The sequence below is a fragment of the Gekko japonicus genome, unplaced genomic scaffold (genome assembly GCF_001447785.1).
Source record: "Gekko japonicus isolate JY-2015 unplaced genomic scaffold, Gekko_japonicus_V1.1 scaffold199, whole genome shotgun sequence".
NCBI lineage: Eukaryota > Metazoa > Chordata > Lepidosauria > Squamata > Gekkonidae > Gekko > Gekko japonicus.
Window position 1 is genome coordinate 704765 of NW_015168657.1, and position 13946 is coordinate 718710.

Below are 13946 nucleotides of genomic sequence, written 5' to 3' on the forward strand. Positions count from 1 at the left end.
TACTTAACCTAGGACACAAGTCACAGACTCTTAGCACAGGTCACTCTCCCCATCACTGCCAAATTCAGTGAAGAAACTGAGCTTCAAGAAGAGAACTGATGGCTGATTTAACTAATCCTACTGGTGTCTAATAGGTCCTAATATGATCTTTTAAATGGGGCATATGTCTTTATTTAATTCATTTATCCCTCCACCTTTCTCCCTGATGGTAACCTAAAGAAGCTTGCATCATTCTCCTCTCCTCCATTTTATTTATTTATTTATTTAATTTTTGACTTATATACCGCTCTGACCCCGAAGGGTCTCTTGAGCGGTTTACACAGCTGTTTATCCCTAACTAGGGCCAACTGTGGGGTAGGTTGGGATGAGAGAGTGTGAGTGGCACAAGGTCACCCAATGAACTTCCATGGCATGAGTTGGAATTTGACCCTGGGTCTCCCGGATACTATTCCAATACTCTAAACCAATAAATCACACTGGATGATGTTTGCTATTTACATGAAAGGTATGTTCTCTAACAACACTTGCCTTATTTTCCCTAGATTTGCTATCCTTGAGCCACAGTTCTCTAAATATGGAGATGTTGCTAAAAGTACCTCTAAAAAGTTTACTCCATGCTGTCATTGTTAGCTGAAATAACGCAGGTGGCCCCTCAACAGGATTTTTTCTGTGTTGGTGACTTGTTTGATGGAATATATCCTCCCTACAAATTTGGCTGGGACCTAGTCTATCAAGTTTTCTGGCCCAGCTCAGGCTATCAATTCATTATTTTTTAATATGTGATTATTGCTTTCTAAGAGTTATATATAAGAAACCTTGTGCAATTCTGGTTAAAGAGCAGGATAGAAAATACAAACAAATAAAATTACCGTAAGCGTATCTGTTAGGATTTTCGGATTGCAGACAGACCATAAGCTATAGTGCCAAACATAGAGCAATGTGTTTGAAATTTCATACGGCTGTCTCATGTATAAATGAGTTCCTGAGGTTTTAGAGATGAACTTTAAACACCTGCCAAGGAATAGATTATACAAATGTTGAATGCTAATTAACCTTTTTAATGTGTAAGTTGTACTGTAGAGATCAGCTTTTTAGTTAAGGCAGCTTTATATCAAATGAAACTGTTGAAGAAAAGAGTGTTTTTAACAATAGGGTGTTTTCCAGATCTTGGCATTTTGTTTTCACTTGTATTAGTTTTCAATTCTTTACTTCTTAACACAGATGTTTTGTATTTGTCTAAGAACTGGTTTGTACATAAAGCTTCAGTGAATTTCCTTACACAATATCCTTGGAATTTTCCCACATGTTTACACAGAAGAAGCTGAATGTGGAGTTGGAAGTGCATTGTTAACTGACTATAGACAATGGCCTTGATTTTCACTATTATTACTGCATTATGGCAGCTTCAAAGGAGGCTGTTGGAGCTGACTCAGGAAAGTGGATACATATGTACTTTGCTTGACATACTGCCTTGGAAGCCCAACTGGTAGAAGATTGGTGGCATTATCAAATCAGTTTTGACATGATGTTCCTGAACCTTCACATCTTGCAACCTATAGTTTTCTTGGAAACCAGAACCATCAGTCAGAGTCAAATTGGAATGGTAGTTTTAGTTCCAAGCTGAACCATTCTTTTTCTGATTCACATGTAAAGGTAAATGATGATTTGTCAAGAAATGGGAAATGAAGAGCAAAATTCAAGGGCCAGAGAATGGAACGTGCAGGACTGCAGTTCAGGCACAAGTAAACAAACTATGATTTGGATGTTATGTGTGAATAGACTCAATATGTGTGAATCAAGACAATCAAGTATAACATACTTATCTACTTATGAGTTGCTCCACAAACTCTTAAGAGTATTTCTGTACTAAATTATAATTTCAAACAGTTTGTTCCAGTAAAAGATGTCACATTGCCTGGCTTTTCAGCAAGGCTGAAGGACAAGAGTTATTCAGGAGAGCTTTTGGGGTAGCCTGTGCCTGGCCAAAGGGGGGCCCCTGTTGGTGGGGGTTTAAGGTGTTTTCAGATTGGTTTTTAATATATTGTTTGTATCTATTGTTTGTTTGTTTTTATCAAATTGTTTTTATAATGTTGTTACCTGCCTTAGATCCTGAGATTCAGGAGGCTTTATAACTATTTTTAAATAATTAAATGTCTCACTACAAGTGGAAGGGAGGCAGTAACTTTTTGTGGCATGCTCTGTTCGAAATGGATACTGTTTACTGAAATGATTTATCTTCCAGATCGTGGGACCCTCAGATGGCTCTAGTTACATTATAGATTATTATGGGGCAAGGCTTACCAGACTGAGTATTACTAATGAGACGTTCAGAAAACCTCAGATATATCCATAAACTTGCCAGTAAGTGCCTTGATTTGGAATATGGTGATTCAAGAGTTGATTAATAACTAAGTATGAAAGAATGTATTTGACGGAAGGATGAAGTTCACCAAGCAATGCTTTCTTCTCTTCATGCAGTAAATGAACAAACACACTAAATAAATAAACAGAGGAGTTCCTCAAGGAATCTGAAAGAGTCTTAGTTGAACAAATTGACTATGAACTGTTAATTCTTTATATAGGGCTGATTGCATGTGGTGGGGCTTTGGATTTTTTGTTAGAGTAGAAACGCCTGTTCCCCTCCCAGTTTGTGAAAGGTCTACGTATGGTTCTTTAATAAAGTATTGAGAAAAGCCCTTTTGCATGCATACATGTGCTTCCTTGCAGAATCACATTTTCAGGAGCATGCTGGTGATTTTATAAATTAATTTTATAAAGTAATAATATAAATAATTAATATAAATAATTAATATAAATTGATAATATAAATAAATTATTTTTTACCGTGGCTCTTTTTAATGGTTCCAGAGTTTTTAAATTAATTTGGATGGACTAGGGAAGGAATGTTATTTGCTGCTGTTTCACTTATTTGGCTTTTAAAAAAAATATTTTGGTTTAATTGTTGTATTTGTTTTGTTATTATTGTTTAGTCTATGTATGTCACCCTATGTGATGGGACATAGATTTTCTAAATAAAGATTTCTTCATATACTTAAGTAAAATGCAGAATCGGTAATCTACCAGGAAACACTCAAAGTTATTTGAAGAAATTATTCTATATAAATACCATTCTGCATTATATAGAATCTGATAAGCCAACAACCACAATTTGATCTGCTTTCTCCTTCTCCTCATATTTAGCATCCTTGGGAAATCCATTTTTTAAATTTTACTTGGTCTTCCAAATATACTATTCTAAGTCTGATAGAATCTTCTATTCCGTAGGATGATCTTGCCCTTTCACATTCTATGTCACAGTTGTTGTTTTTAAATGTTCCATCTAATTGGTGTTTTCGTTCCTCAAAAATATCATTTCAACTTGCCTATTATACAGAGGGCTTCATGTGTATCTTGTACCTATTCTCAGCTGTAGGCATCAAGGGCAATGCATGCAACCTGTTCTGTATGTGACAATGAGTAAATCCCTAACCGCAGTTGCATTTGTGTTGGCTGAGAGCTTCGGTCTCTTACTCCTGGTAGTCCACTTATTGGTTTGCTTCATTAGGTGTTCAGCCCTTCTCTGTGTTAATAAATCTTCCATTTTGTTCTCCCTTGTTAAAGTCAGGGACTTAAGCCAAAGGTAAACATCCTTATTATCCTGCCTTCATTAGGCAACTGTAATAAATGCTCATCATTGTCTGCGTAAGTTTTACTTTACATATTAAACTTTTGAAATAGGTTTTTTGCTGTATACAAGGGCAGGTGACAAACATGCTGAAGGGGGGGGGGAGTCAGCATTCCCAGTCTCCTTTATGAGATATGTGAACGATCTCAAATTCGTTAATCCAGCAAAGAAAGTATTTTAACTTGTTAACCATGTTCTTTGTCTTTTTGTTACCTCAGGCTGACATGGTGTAATGTATTGAATTTTATTTCCCAAAGGCTAACTCTGATAGAATTTCTGTCTTTTTCTAACCAAATTTAGCTCTTTTTCTTGGTTATATTTTTATCACAGATAATCTGGTTTGGTTCAGCCAAACAATTTGGGGATGGTTTCAAAATGTGATAGGGTGTTAACATTCAATGTGGATTTTGGTAAAACCAATTTACTGACATGTAAAAATAAACCAAAAAAACAATTCTAAGTGCAGCCTTACCAAGGTGATACATGGAGCCATTCCACATTTCTGATTATCCTTCTTTTAAAATATTTTAATCCTGCCATTGGCCCAGGTTTGCTTGTAACAGGTGCAGCAGTATTGAAAACAATGGAAATAATTCACATAAAAAACTTCACAACCAAATAACAGAAACTGGCTTGGCTGAATAATCAAATTCTGTACATTTATCACTTCTGTAATGTCTTCTCAAACAGAATTAAACCCTAAAATTCCTATTGAGGGCTTAATAAGGCAAGAGCCTTGTGTGAGTGTTGGCAATGGGCATCCTACAGAGCGGGTTGCACGGCAACAGCTCATTTGCAGTACTTTGCATTCTGATGCCTTACCTGGAGCTCTCATTTGTGCTGTATTTGGAAAAAAGTAAGAACTAACAAGGTGCCACTTCTTCCGTCAATCCTGAAGTGGAAAAACTGTCAAGTACAGCTATTGGCAAAGACACTGTTTTTCCCCTTCTGCATCCTGTTTCCTGTAGGTGGAGCCAAACCCATAGCTGAATACCTTGTACCAATTGAAGGTGGTATATGGCAAGGCTCAGGTATAACTTCAGTATTCAAGTTATTTTTGTCAGTCAGTTTTTATGGAAGCAAATGGAACATGCATTATTGCCTTTTGAATTTATTCCTGCAGGCTAGTTTTGCTTCTTTTATTGTCACTGCTGACATGTTAGTCTGCATCAACATCTTTAGAACCTCTTGCATACGTACAGAATTTTTGCTTGTTGATTCTTAAGGTAGATGAGACATTCTCTGCCCATGCTGTGTATTAAAACAGCTGTTTAAGATTTTAATTGCAGCTATACCACTGATACGTGAGAGTGTGCAGAACTTTTTGGATTATGAGGGAAACATTTAGTATCCTCTAAAGATGTGGATGATACATCATTTTCATACTATGTATGAGCATTTTTAAAGATCAGCTTCCATTAGTGTAATTACTATATAAATTCTCTTTTGAAGAAGTTTGTAACAGATAGTTTAATCCTGCTTTAGACCTGAATTTTATTTGCCACAGTATCAAGCTAGAATTATGTCCATTTTTAGCATTTTCCACTGACAAGATATTACATAAAAAAAAATACCCATACTGCTTTAAAGGCTGTGCTCTGGCTTTGAATGAGTTTTTGTGTGAAATTTCTTTCTTTTTAAATCTGGCTGTAAAAGCCTCTCCAACTATGATATCTTATTGCTGAAACTGGTAAAGACTGCATGTCTGCATATTTCTACATACATATATAGAACTAAACATATGTGAAACTTCTTTGTGCACCTCAGATCATAGATCTGTCTTCTCTGCTTGGCAGTACCTCTCAAATGTGGCTTGTGCTAACTGAAGGGCTCATGCAGAAGTCTTTCCAAACTCCATCCTTTGAATTGCTAGGGATGCTAGAGATGCAGCATATATCCTCTGTCACTGAGCTATGGGCCCTTGTCCACATTCATGTTTGCACTCAGATCTGTGTATGAAACAGCTTGCAAAATATCTGCAGGAATTCTAAGAATCTGAGTAAATCCTGTGTTCTTTGTTAACTCCAACAGGCCTTCCTGTTATAAGGCGCATTTTATCTGATGCATGGAGAAAGGTTGAAATTGCATTTACATGGCCACTGCATCATGCATAGAATTGTTTGTACTGACTGGTGGCGTGCTGTTTCTCCATATAGTAGGGTGACCAAATGTCCTCTTTTTTCGATGTCCATCCTCTTTTGGGCTCTTAAAAAAATGCCGAAAATGTCTTCTTTTTTTGTTGGGAGGCTGAGACTATTTTGCCTTGTGGAGAGAAGCTTCAGTTTTGCCACCAGCACTACTTCCTAGTATGCATTTTGAATAGGACCTCCTATTTCATTGTTCTGTATCAGAATTTTCTTAGGCCTGCAGACTGCTTTGGTCCATGTCCTTGACTCCTTCTCTCCCCATAGCGATGGCATGTAGTCCCCACCCACTGCAAGGAAGTGCGGGAGTCCTGGGCATTCCTGGTGTTTCTCTTGTTAGCTGTGCAATAGCAGTGAATCATGACTTGGAAATAGTTAACATGTTTTCAGAGGCCTAGCAGAAAATGAGTTAGTTTGAGACAATGTTTGGATTCTCTACTAGAAGCTCCTGCCTGTGCCTGAGAGGGAACCAAAGGCCTTGCTTTCTGTTCTGAATGCTTTGTGTTCATGAGCTCTTTAAGATTTAATCATCTTGAATCTCAAATCCAAGTAACGTATCTTGTTTATTATTCCAAGACTGTGTGGGCTCGGTCACTCTAGTGAGCTCTGGGCTCTGGCTAACAGCTCTCTCCCTTGGAGTGTAAGTGAGTTTGCACTGGAGGCTTTTCATGGTGAGCAACCTCGTGTGCTGGAGAGAAGCCCTTTGGAATATCCAGACCAGCAAGGCAGAAGGTGAAGCAGCTTGTATTTTTTTTCTTCATCACCAGGAATATGCCAAATAGAGTGTAAATTTAGCCATGAACTTGAAATAAAATAGCCTTGCTTCAGTGCTGGCAGAAATGAAAATGAAGCAGAATGCACTACAAGCAAGATTTTTGTCTATGGTAAACGAAGGAAGTAATGATTTGGAAGCACCCGTCAACAGTGATAAGCACAAGAAAAAAGTCTGGCGCTCTTTTAATAACCCAAAGGTCAGTGAATTCCTTATCAATCAAAATTTAAAAAACAGAAGACCGACTTATAGCAACTGAAGGAGCATTGTCGTTTCATGTTGTAAAACCTCACCATATAGGTCTATCAATTGCACTTCAAAATTAAATCAAGTGATATATTCTGATTTAGACATAGTGAAAAAGGTTTCCTGTGCAAGAACAAAAGCTGAGGACATTGCCACAGCAACAGAATGTTGCACTCTATTGACAATTTAGGATTTAAATGAAATATTCTGCTTAGGTGTTTCCACTGATAGCAGCAACCATGGGTCACAAAAACTATTCCCTGTTGTGATACAATATTTTCAAAAAGTTCATGGTATTAAATCAAAATTGATACAGCTGAATAGCACGCCAAATGAGAAATTGGAAACAATAGTGAACTGTGTTACACAAGCATTAAAAGACCATGGCCTCCTTATGAAGTGTGTTCCATTCTCTGGTGCTAACATGAACACTAATATTGGAGGAGTTGATCGCCCTGGAAGCAAATATGTCTTCCATGCTTTGAAGCATGAATTAAAGAGAGAATTAGTTGGTGTTGGTTGTCCAACACATATCTTTCACAACTGTATACGGCATGGGGCAGACACATCACCTGTAGACATAGAATGCATCATAATGAAGATTTACAATTATTTATCCATGTATATGGTAAGAACAGAAAATCTCAAGTTATTGTAAATTCATTTATATAAATTACAGTTATTGTTACACAGCAGAACAAGATGGCTATCATTCTTTCCTGCCATAGAATGGTTACTGCAGATGTTTCCTGGTGTGAAATCTTTTTTTTCAGTCTCAATCCAATTCACCATGCATATTGAAGAAATTCTTTGAAAATGACTTAGCAAAAGGGTATCTGTGGCACTTACATTCTTTTATATGTAAAGGTTCCATACAAAAATAGAAGAGGAAAAAATCTGTTTTGGAGGTTTTCATTGTATTGCAATCAAAGGAAAGAAAGCAAAGGAAAGAAAGATGCACTGGAGAAAGAAGTTGGTCTGTTTATGGAAGAAGCTTCTTGTACAAAGTGTGTTTGGAATATCTGCAGAAATGAGCAGTTTCTTTTAATGAGTTTGACTGTTTTCGTTGGATGACTTTAACTGATACCCTTTCATTTGATTATGTACAGCATGTCATAAAATACTTGAGATCAAGATGTGATAGTGAATGATGTAAAACGTTTTGACCAGTTCGGTAACCTGAAGACTTTTGCTGAAAGTGCTCGAATAGATGAAGACTTAAAAAGTGTGCCCGTTAGTGACAAGTGGGTTAAATACTTTTAAAAGTGCTGCAATGCAGATGGCTATTCTGAGTTGCTTAAAATAGCACAATTTTTCTTCTGCATTCCAGGACATAACACAAATATTGAGAGGAGCTTTCTTTAATGAAGGCCCAGTGGTCAGATGAAAATACCTGCTTGAACAATCAACTATGCTTAGACTGAAACCAGTCTGATTTCAGGGATGGTTAGGAACTAAAATAGCCTTGGTGTCTTGTTGGATGACCTGTGCAGGAGATGGACAAGAGGAGTGCAACCCTGTTAATTCTTTTGGACCTCTCTATGGCTCTTGATACCATTGATCATGGTATCCTTCTGGACCAACTTTCAAGGTTGAGACTGCAAGGCACTGTGTTGTAGTGGTTTCAGTCCTCTCGAAGATGGGTTTCACAGTGTTGTGCTGGAGGACCACTGCCCTACAGGGTCCCTCAAGGTTCCATCTGGTCCCTTATGCTTTTTAACATTTACATGAAGCCACTGGGAGAAGTCATCCACAAATTTGGGCTGAGTTGCCACCAGTATGCAGATGACAATCAGCTCTATTTCACGCCTCCAGCAGATCCCGGGTTGACTGTGGAAACTGAACAGGTGCCTGGAGACAGTTTTGGGAATGGAAGAGGGCTAACAAGCTGAAACTTAATCTCAACAAAACAGAGGTGCTATTGGTGGAGGGAAGTTCTGACATGAATGGTGTTCAGGATGGTGTTGAACTCCATCCAGCTTGGGAAGCTTGGGAGGGATGTTTGACCTGGGCCTTCTGTTGAGTAAACAGGTGGCATCAGGAGTGCCTTCTACCAACTTCAGCAGGTGAGACAGGGTATATGCCACACACTGGTTACATCTACATTAGAATACCACAATGGGCTATATGTGGGGCTGCCCTTGAAGGCTGTCCGGAAGCTATATTTGGTATAAATTGTAGCAGCCAGAATGTTGACTGGTGTGGGTTATAGGGGCCATATCACTCCAGTCTTGTTTCATCTGTATGGGCTCCTATTTTAAGAGTTTGGTACTGTCCTTTAAAGCCCTATGTGGCTTGGAGACAGCATGTATTAAAGATAAGGTAAAGGTTTCCCTTGCTCGAAAGCCAGTCGAATCCAACATCTCCATTTCCAAGCCAAAGAGCCAGCGTTGTCCAAAGGCGTTTCCGTGGTCATGCAGCCAGCATGACTAAATGCCGAGGTGCACAGAACGGTGTTACCTTCCCACGAAAGTGGTACCTATTTATCTACTTGCAATTTCTTGCTTTTGAACTACTAGGTTGGCAGGAGCTGGGGCCAGAGATGGGAGCTCACTCCATCATGTGGCATTAGGGTCTTGAACTGCTGAGCTACCGACCTTCCAGTCTGCAGTTCAGCATCTTAACCTTTGAGCCACTGAACATTAAAGATACCTTCTCCCATATGAACCTACTGTCCACCCTGGTCATCTTCGGGGGTTGTACTTTGGGGGCCCCACCATCTGAGGCTAAATGGGTGGCAACCTGAAAAAGGGTGGTCTTAGTCATGGTACCACAACTTTGGAACTCCCTCCCCAGGGAGATTTGGCTGTCTCCTATCATTGCATTATGTCAGCAGCTTAAGACTTTTTGTTTTTGGCATTCCTCATAACTGATAAGCCTTCTTCTTCCCTGTCTGTGTGTTTTTATGTGCTGGTGTTTCTAATCGCTTTAAATTTTTTATATTTGTATATTTATTTATTTATTTATTTAACTTTCGATTTCTATACCGCTCTATCCCGGAGGCTCTGAGCGGTTTACATGGCTTATTAATACTCCTAACTAGGGCCACACGATAATTGGGGAAGGTGAGTGCCTACCAGGCCCCCTGCCGGCTAGTTGTTTTAAATTCTTTCTGAAGTATGAAATGTTTTAAAGTTCACCACATTGGCGACCTTGAATTGGGTGAAGAGGTGGCATAGAAGTGTTTAAAATAAATAAAAACCATGGCCCTGGAGCACCACCTTTATGTTGACAGGTACGGGAATAGATGCAGCAGTGAATGTAAGTGATAGTGGGAAGATGAAGGAGCGAGCAAGGCTAAGGACAACTCGCTTCCTCTGTTCTCTTAATGGACAGCAGCTGTTGTACAGGTGTTGTTGGAGGGGGCCTGTTTGATTGTACCATTGCAAGAGACAAGGAAGGGCAACAGCAGTATGTTCTCCACCTGGGTATCTAGGGGACAGGAGAACCATCCCTGCTCAAACCACATACATTTATAGTGTGTAGTGGAAGCTATGCACTTTTTTAGTGTGTTACGAATTAAACAATATTTTTCTTTATTAGGAATTAAACAATGTGTTGCTTTCTTTCAGAGCTAAATATCATGTCCTCTATTCCACTGTGGGGATGATGCCTGAATAATAAACGATGGCATGGGGCTGCCTTGAAAGAATATAATTTGATGGAAGCATCTATGTCTCCATTTTTCCACATAAGCCAAAAGCAGCAGACCACTTCATCATATATGCTATTATTCACATGAGCAGAGCTAGGGTTTTTCTGCCATGATTTTGACAATCACTTCATGTTCCTGTCAAGAAGACAACAATGACTTGTGTTTATTTTGTTAAATAAGAATGAACTATGGACATTATTTATGCTCAGTACACCATTAAGTACTATGCACTGGACGTTGTACTAGTCTTTAGACTAAAAGCATTTATGAACAAACATAAAGGAGGAGGCAAAAAGCTATGACGACATTCAGCATTCTGTTCCATACTACTCTTTAAAAGCAAGAAGAAATAAACAAAAAACGTTGTTTTACAGATGTACCAAGTTCCAGCTCATTCACTCTCTCCTGCCCTTGCATCAAGTACATCCTGTACTTTTGGCAACAAGTTGACTGGATATTTAAAAGCTGCAAACTGCTCTGAAAGTTTCACATAGTGGGTTATGGGCCATGTGTGTTTGATCAAAATTCAATTACTATACTGTGCCAGGCCTGGAAACCTATCATTGCAAGTTATGAAGTATGACGAAATAAGCTACTCTAATTGGTTCAGTATGGGGAGCAGTTTCAACCAACCTTGTTATGATAAATAGCTTCCTGTGTTAAAGGTTCTCTAGAGCTTAAGTATCTTGGCTTACCTCCTTCAACAGAATAAGAATATTGTTCCCTAGGAATACTTACATCACTATCCCTCTTCCCCATTCAAACTTAAACATTTGTAGAATTTTCATCTTGCTGTTCTTGACACAAATAAGCAATGGCCATTGCTTTCATTTCCCTCCTTTCCCTTTTTGTCACTTCTTCCAGTCATAAAGCATCTTGCCTCCCTATAAAAAAAAGATGGTTTTAATATTTCAACACAACTACTGTTGCTGGCAGTTTCACTTTGCTCAGCCACATTGCTGCTTGGAAATTCTTTATTGTTATTTAAAGTTCATAAGTGCTGAAAGAAGAGAATATTCTATGGCTTTAAGCCTAGAGCTGCATTTGCTAAGTGTGTCATTGAAAGCATGAATGTCATGGGAGAGAATACTGACGCCATAGGTTTAGCAGGCTCATATTCTGAAGTAACATCTGTGTTGTGTTATCCTCATGCCACAATAATAGTCAGCAGCAAGTACAGGCAATTGTCTCATGACTGCATGCACAGGGTGGCCATCAAGGCTCTTTGGATACAGATGGCTTTCTCATGGTCCACTTTAGGGAAAGAATGTGAAATATTAGCATTAACTGCTATTTTTATTTAGGGTGAACTAAGGAAAATAGGATCCTGAAAAATGTCTTTTAGTAGTGGTGAACTAAGTCATTTAAATAGGTTACTGTTCCTCTCCATCTTCTGTAAACTGGTATTACCAGTGCTGTTACTCAGTTACCATTTGTTTTCTGAGCTCTGAAATAACTTGGCTGTTCTATTTAATATCCTGTTTGTCCTTCTCCTAAGAGCTTGTACTAGATCGCCTGCAAAAAGGTCTCTATTTTAAAGAGCAGTCTCCTTAGTTGTCACTTAATCAAGCAAATAACTAAGTGTAGCCATACAAAATTAGCAGGAAGAAAACTTTATAAAATAAATGTAAGTATGATTAAGATGAGAAATAAACCCTGCTGCTATCTTTGCAAGTGAGATGTGATCAAATGCTTTGGGATGGGTAAGAGATATGTAAAATGTCCTCAGCTCTAATGTTGCGCTGTGTGAGTTTATTTTATTATTTTCCTTGCAATAGGTAGTAGATGATAGTAATCATTTTATGGCTCTTAATAAAGTTCCACAAGAAGTAACTTTACCTTTAAAAATAGAATGTGACTGCAGGCACTTATGCTAATCTCCCTTTTGGCAAATCAGCTTTTTTTTGTATTGAATCTCGCTTGATTGAATAGCACTGGAACTGCCAGAGTAAATGCTATTATCAATGTACAGTAATTAAGGAAATAGTCCTTGTCACTCGAACAGCATCCAGGCTGTGCCTGCTGTAATAAAGTTAAATGATAAAGAAATCTCTTTAAATAAAGTGCAGCTACTGGAGTGTGGTTACCTCTGAAATACAGTGGAACAATGCAGTGGAGAACTATCAGTGATGGGAAAATATGCCCACTGAACACAATATGAATATAGAACTTTAAAACATGTAATTAGATAACATTAACCATTAATCATCTGATTTAGAGCTGAAGAAGCATGTTTTCATCCTCCATTCCTAAAAACTGACAAGCTCAAAGCTTTGTCTTCCCTGCTCTTAAATAAGAAACAATTGATATTCTTAAATATTTTGAAGCTTGTTCTTGTACAACTTGGGCAAATGGATTTATGTCTAATCTTCAGTATATTGTCCTAGTGGAATCTCAAGAGTATTGGCATGAACATTTTTATGATATCGTGATAAAATCTATTTGTATGTTTTTAAGGTAGCTGTTGTGCATGACAATGAAGTACATTGCCACCAAACATGAACTTTACCTATGTTGTGTCTTTTGTGATGAGATAACAAAGGATACATTTTTAATTCTGCTTTTGGTTAATTTGGCGGATGGAAATACAAGGTACTGGCTCATTTTACTATCATGAGAGCTCAATGGTCACAATACATTTGGAATACATATACCTAAGAATACCACCCTGAGTAAGCCCATAACTCTGAGTAGTAATTTCATGAAGATTACTCAACCCATGGAGTTTAAAATATGACAGTCAGAAAGGACATGTAATTGTTATCAAGAAAACTTGCATAATTAGGTGATCTTATTTGAAGAAGCTGATCTTTGAGTGCATCTGTAAAAATAAATTCCAGATAGTTGTTCTTTGAGGTGACAATGTCATAAAAACTCTGCTGAGGCTTGCATCTAGGAGACACGGCTGCCAAGCTGATAAATATTTTGAAAATCGGTGGTTCAGCAAATTAAGGGATGTAGCAAGGGTCTGTGCTAATGGAATCTTGTGCTCTGGATTTATATAATAACAAAGAAACTAAAAAGCCAAGTGAGATGTAATAACTGAGAAGCTGCAGCAGTTGCAACAAGATCAAAGTATCAACAAGCTTGGTTTCCCACCCACCCCAATCATGGCTGCATATAGTGCCTTGAGAAAAACTGCCCATCTTGGTTCCTAGGTGTCCCTTGTGCACTCTCCTGTTTAAAGCCTTTTTTATTTCAACACAGTGTACATCTATAGTAGATGTAGGATTTCTGGTCTTCTAAAGTACTACATTGTTTTCAGAAGTACATAAGAAGTTAGGTGAATGTCTGAGCTGTGGTCATTGTGCCAATTATTTGTTTTAAAAAACTTTCATAATGACCTTCAGTCTTGTACATTGCAATCAAAGCAGGGATTAGCCTGTCCATTTTTTTAAAAAAAAAATTGCACTACAAACTGAGTTTTAAAAATGAGGCATGCCA

General features: G+C 38.1%; 1 protein-coding gene across 3 annotated transcripts in view; it reads left to right on the forward strand.

The window, feature by feature from the left end:
* Positions 1-12989, forward strand: part of TM2D1 (TM2 domain containing 1) — a 25085-nt gene extending 12096 nt beyond the window's left edge. Inside the window, exons 6-7 of one of the 3 annotated variants that reach the window (XM_015415222.1) lie at positions 2243-2361; positions 10420-12989. In XM_015415222.1, the coding sequence (XP_015270708.1) occupies positions 2243-2353 (111 nt within the window). In that variant the 3' untranslated portion in view covers positions 2354-2361; positions 10420-12989. Of the gene's footprint in view, positions 1-2242; positions 2362-2478; positions 2697-6596; positions 6795-10419 lie in introns of those variants that run through there. The other 2 variants (XM_015415223.1, XM_015415224.1) reach the window with 2 other exon arrangements.
* The last annotated feature ends 957 nt before the right edge of the window (positions 12990-13946 follow it).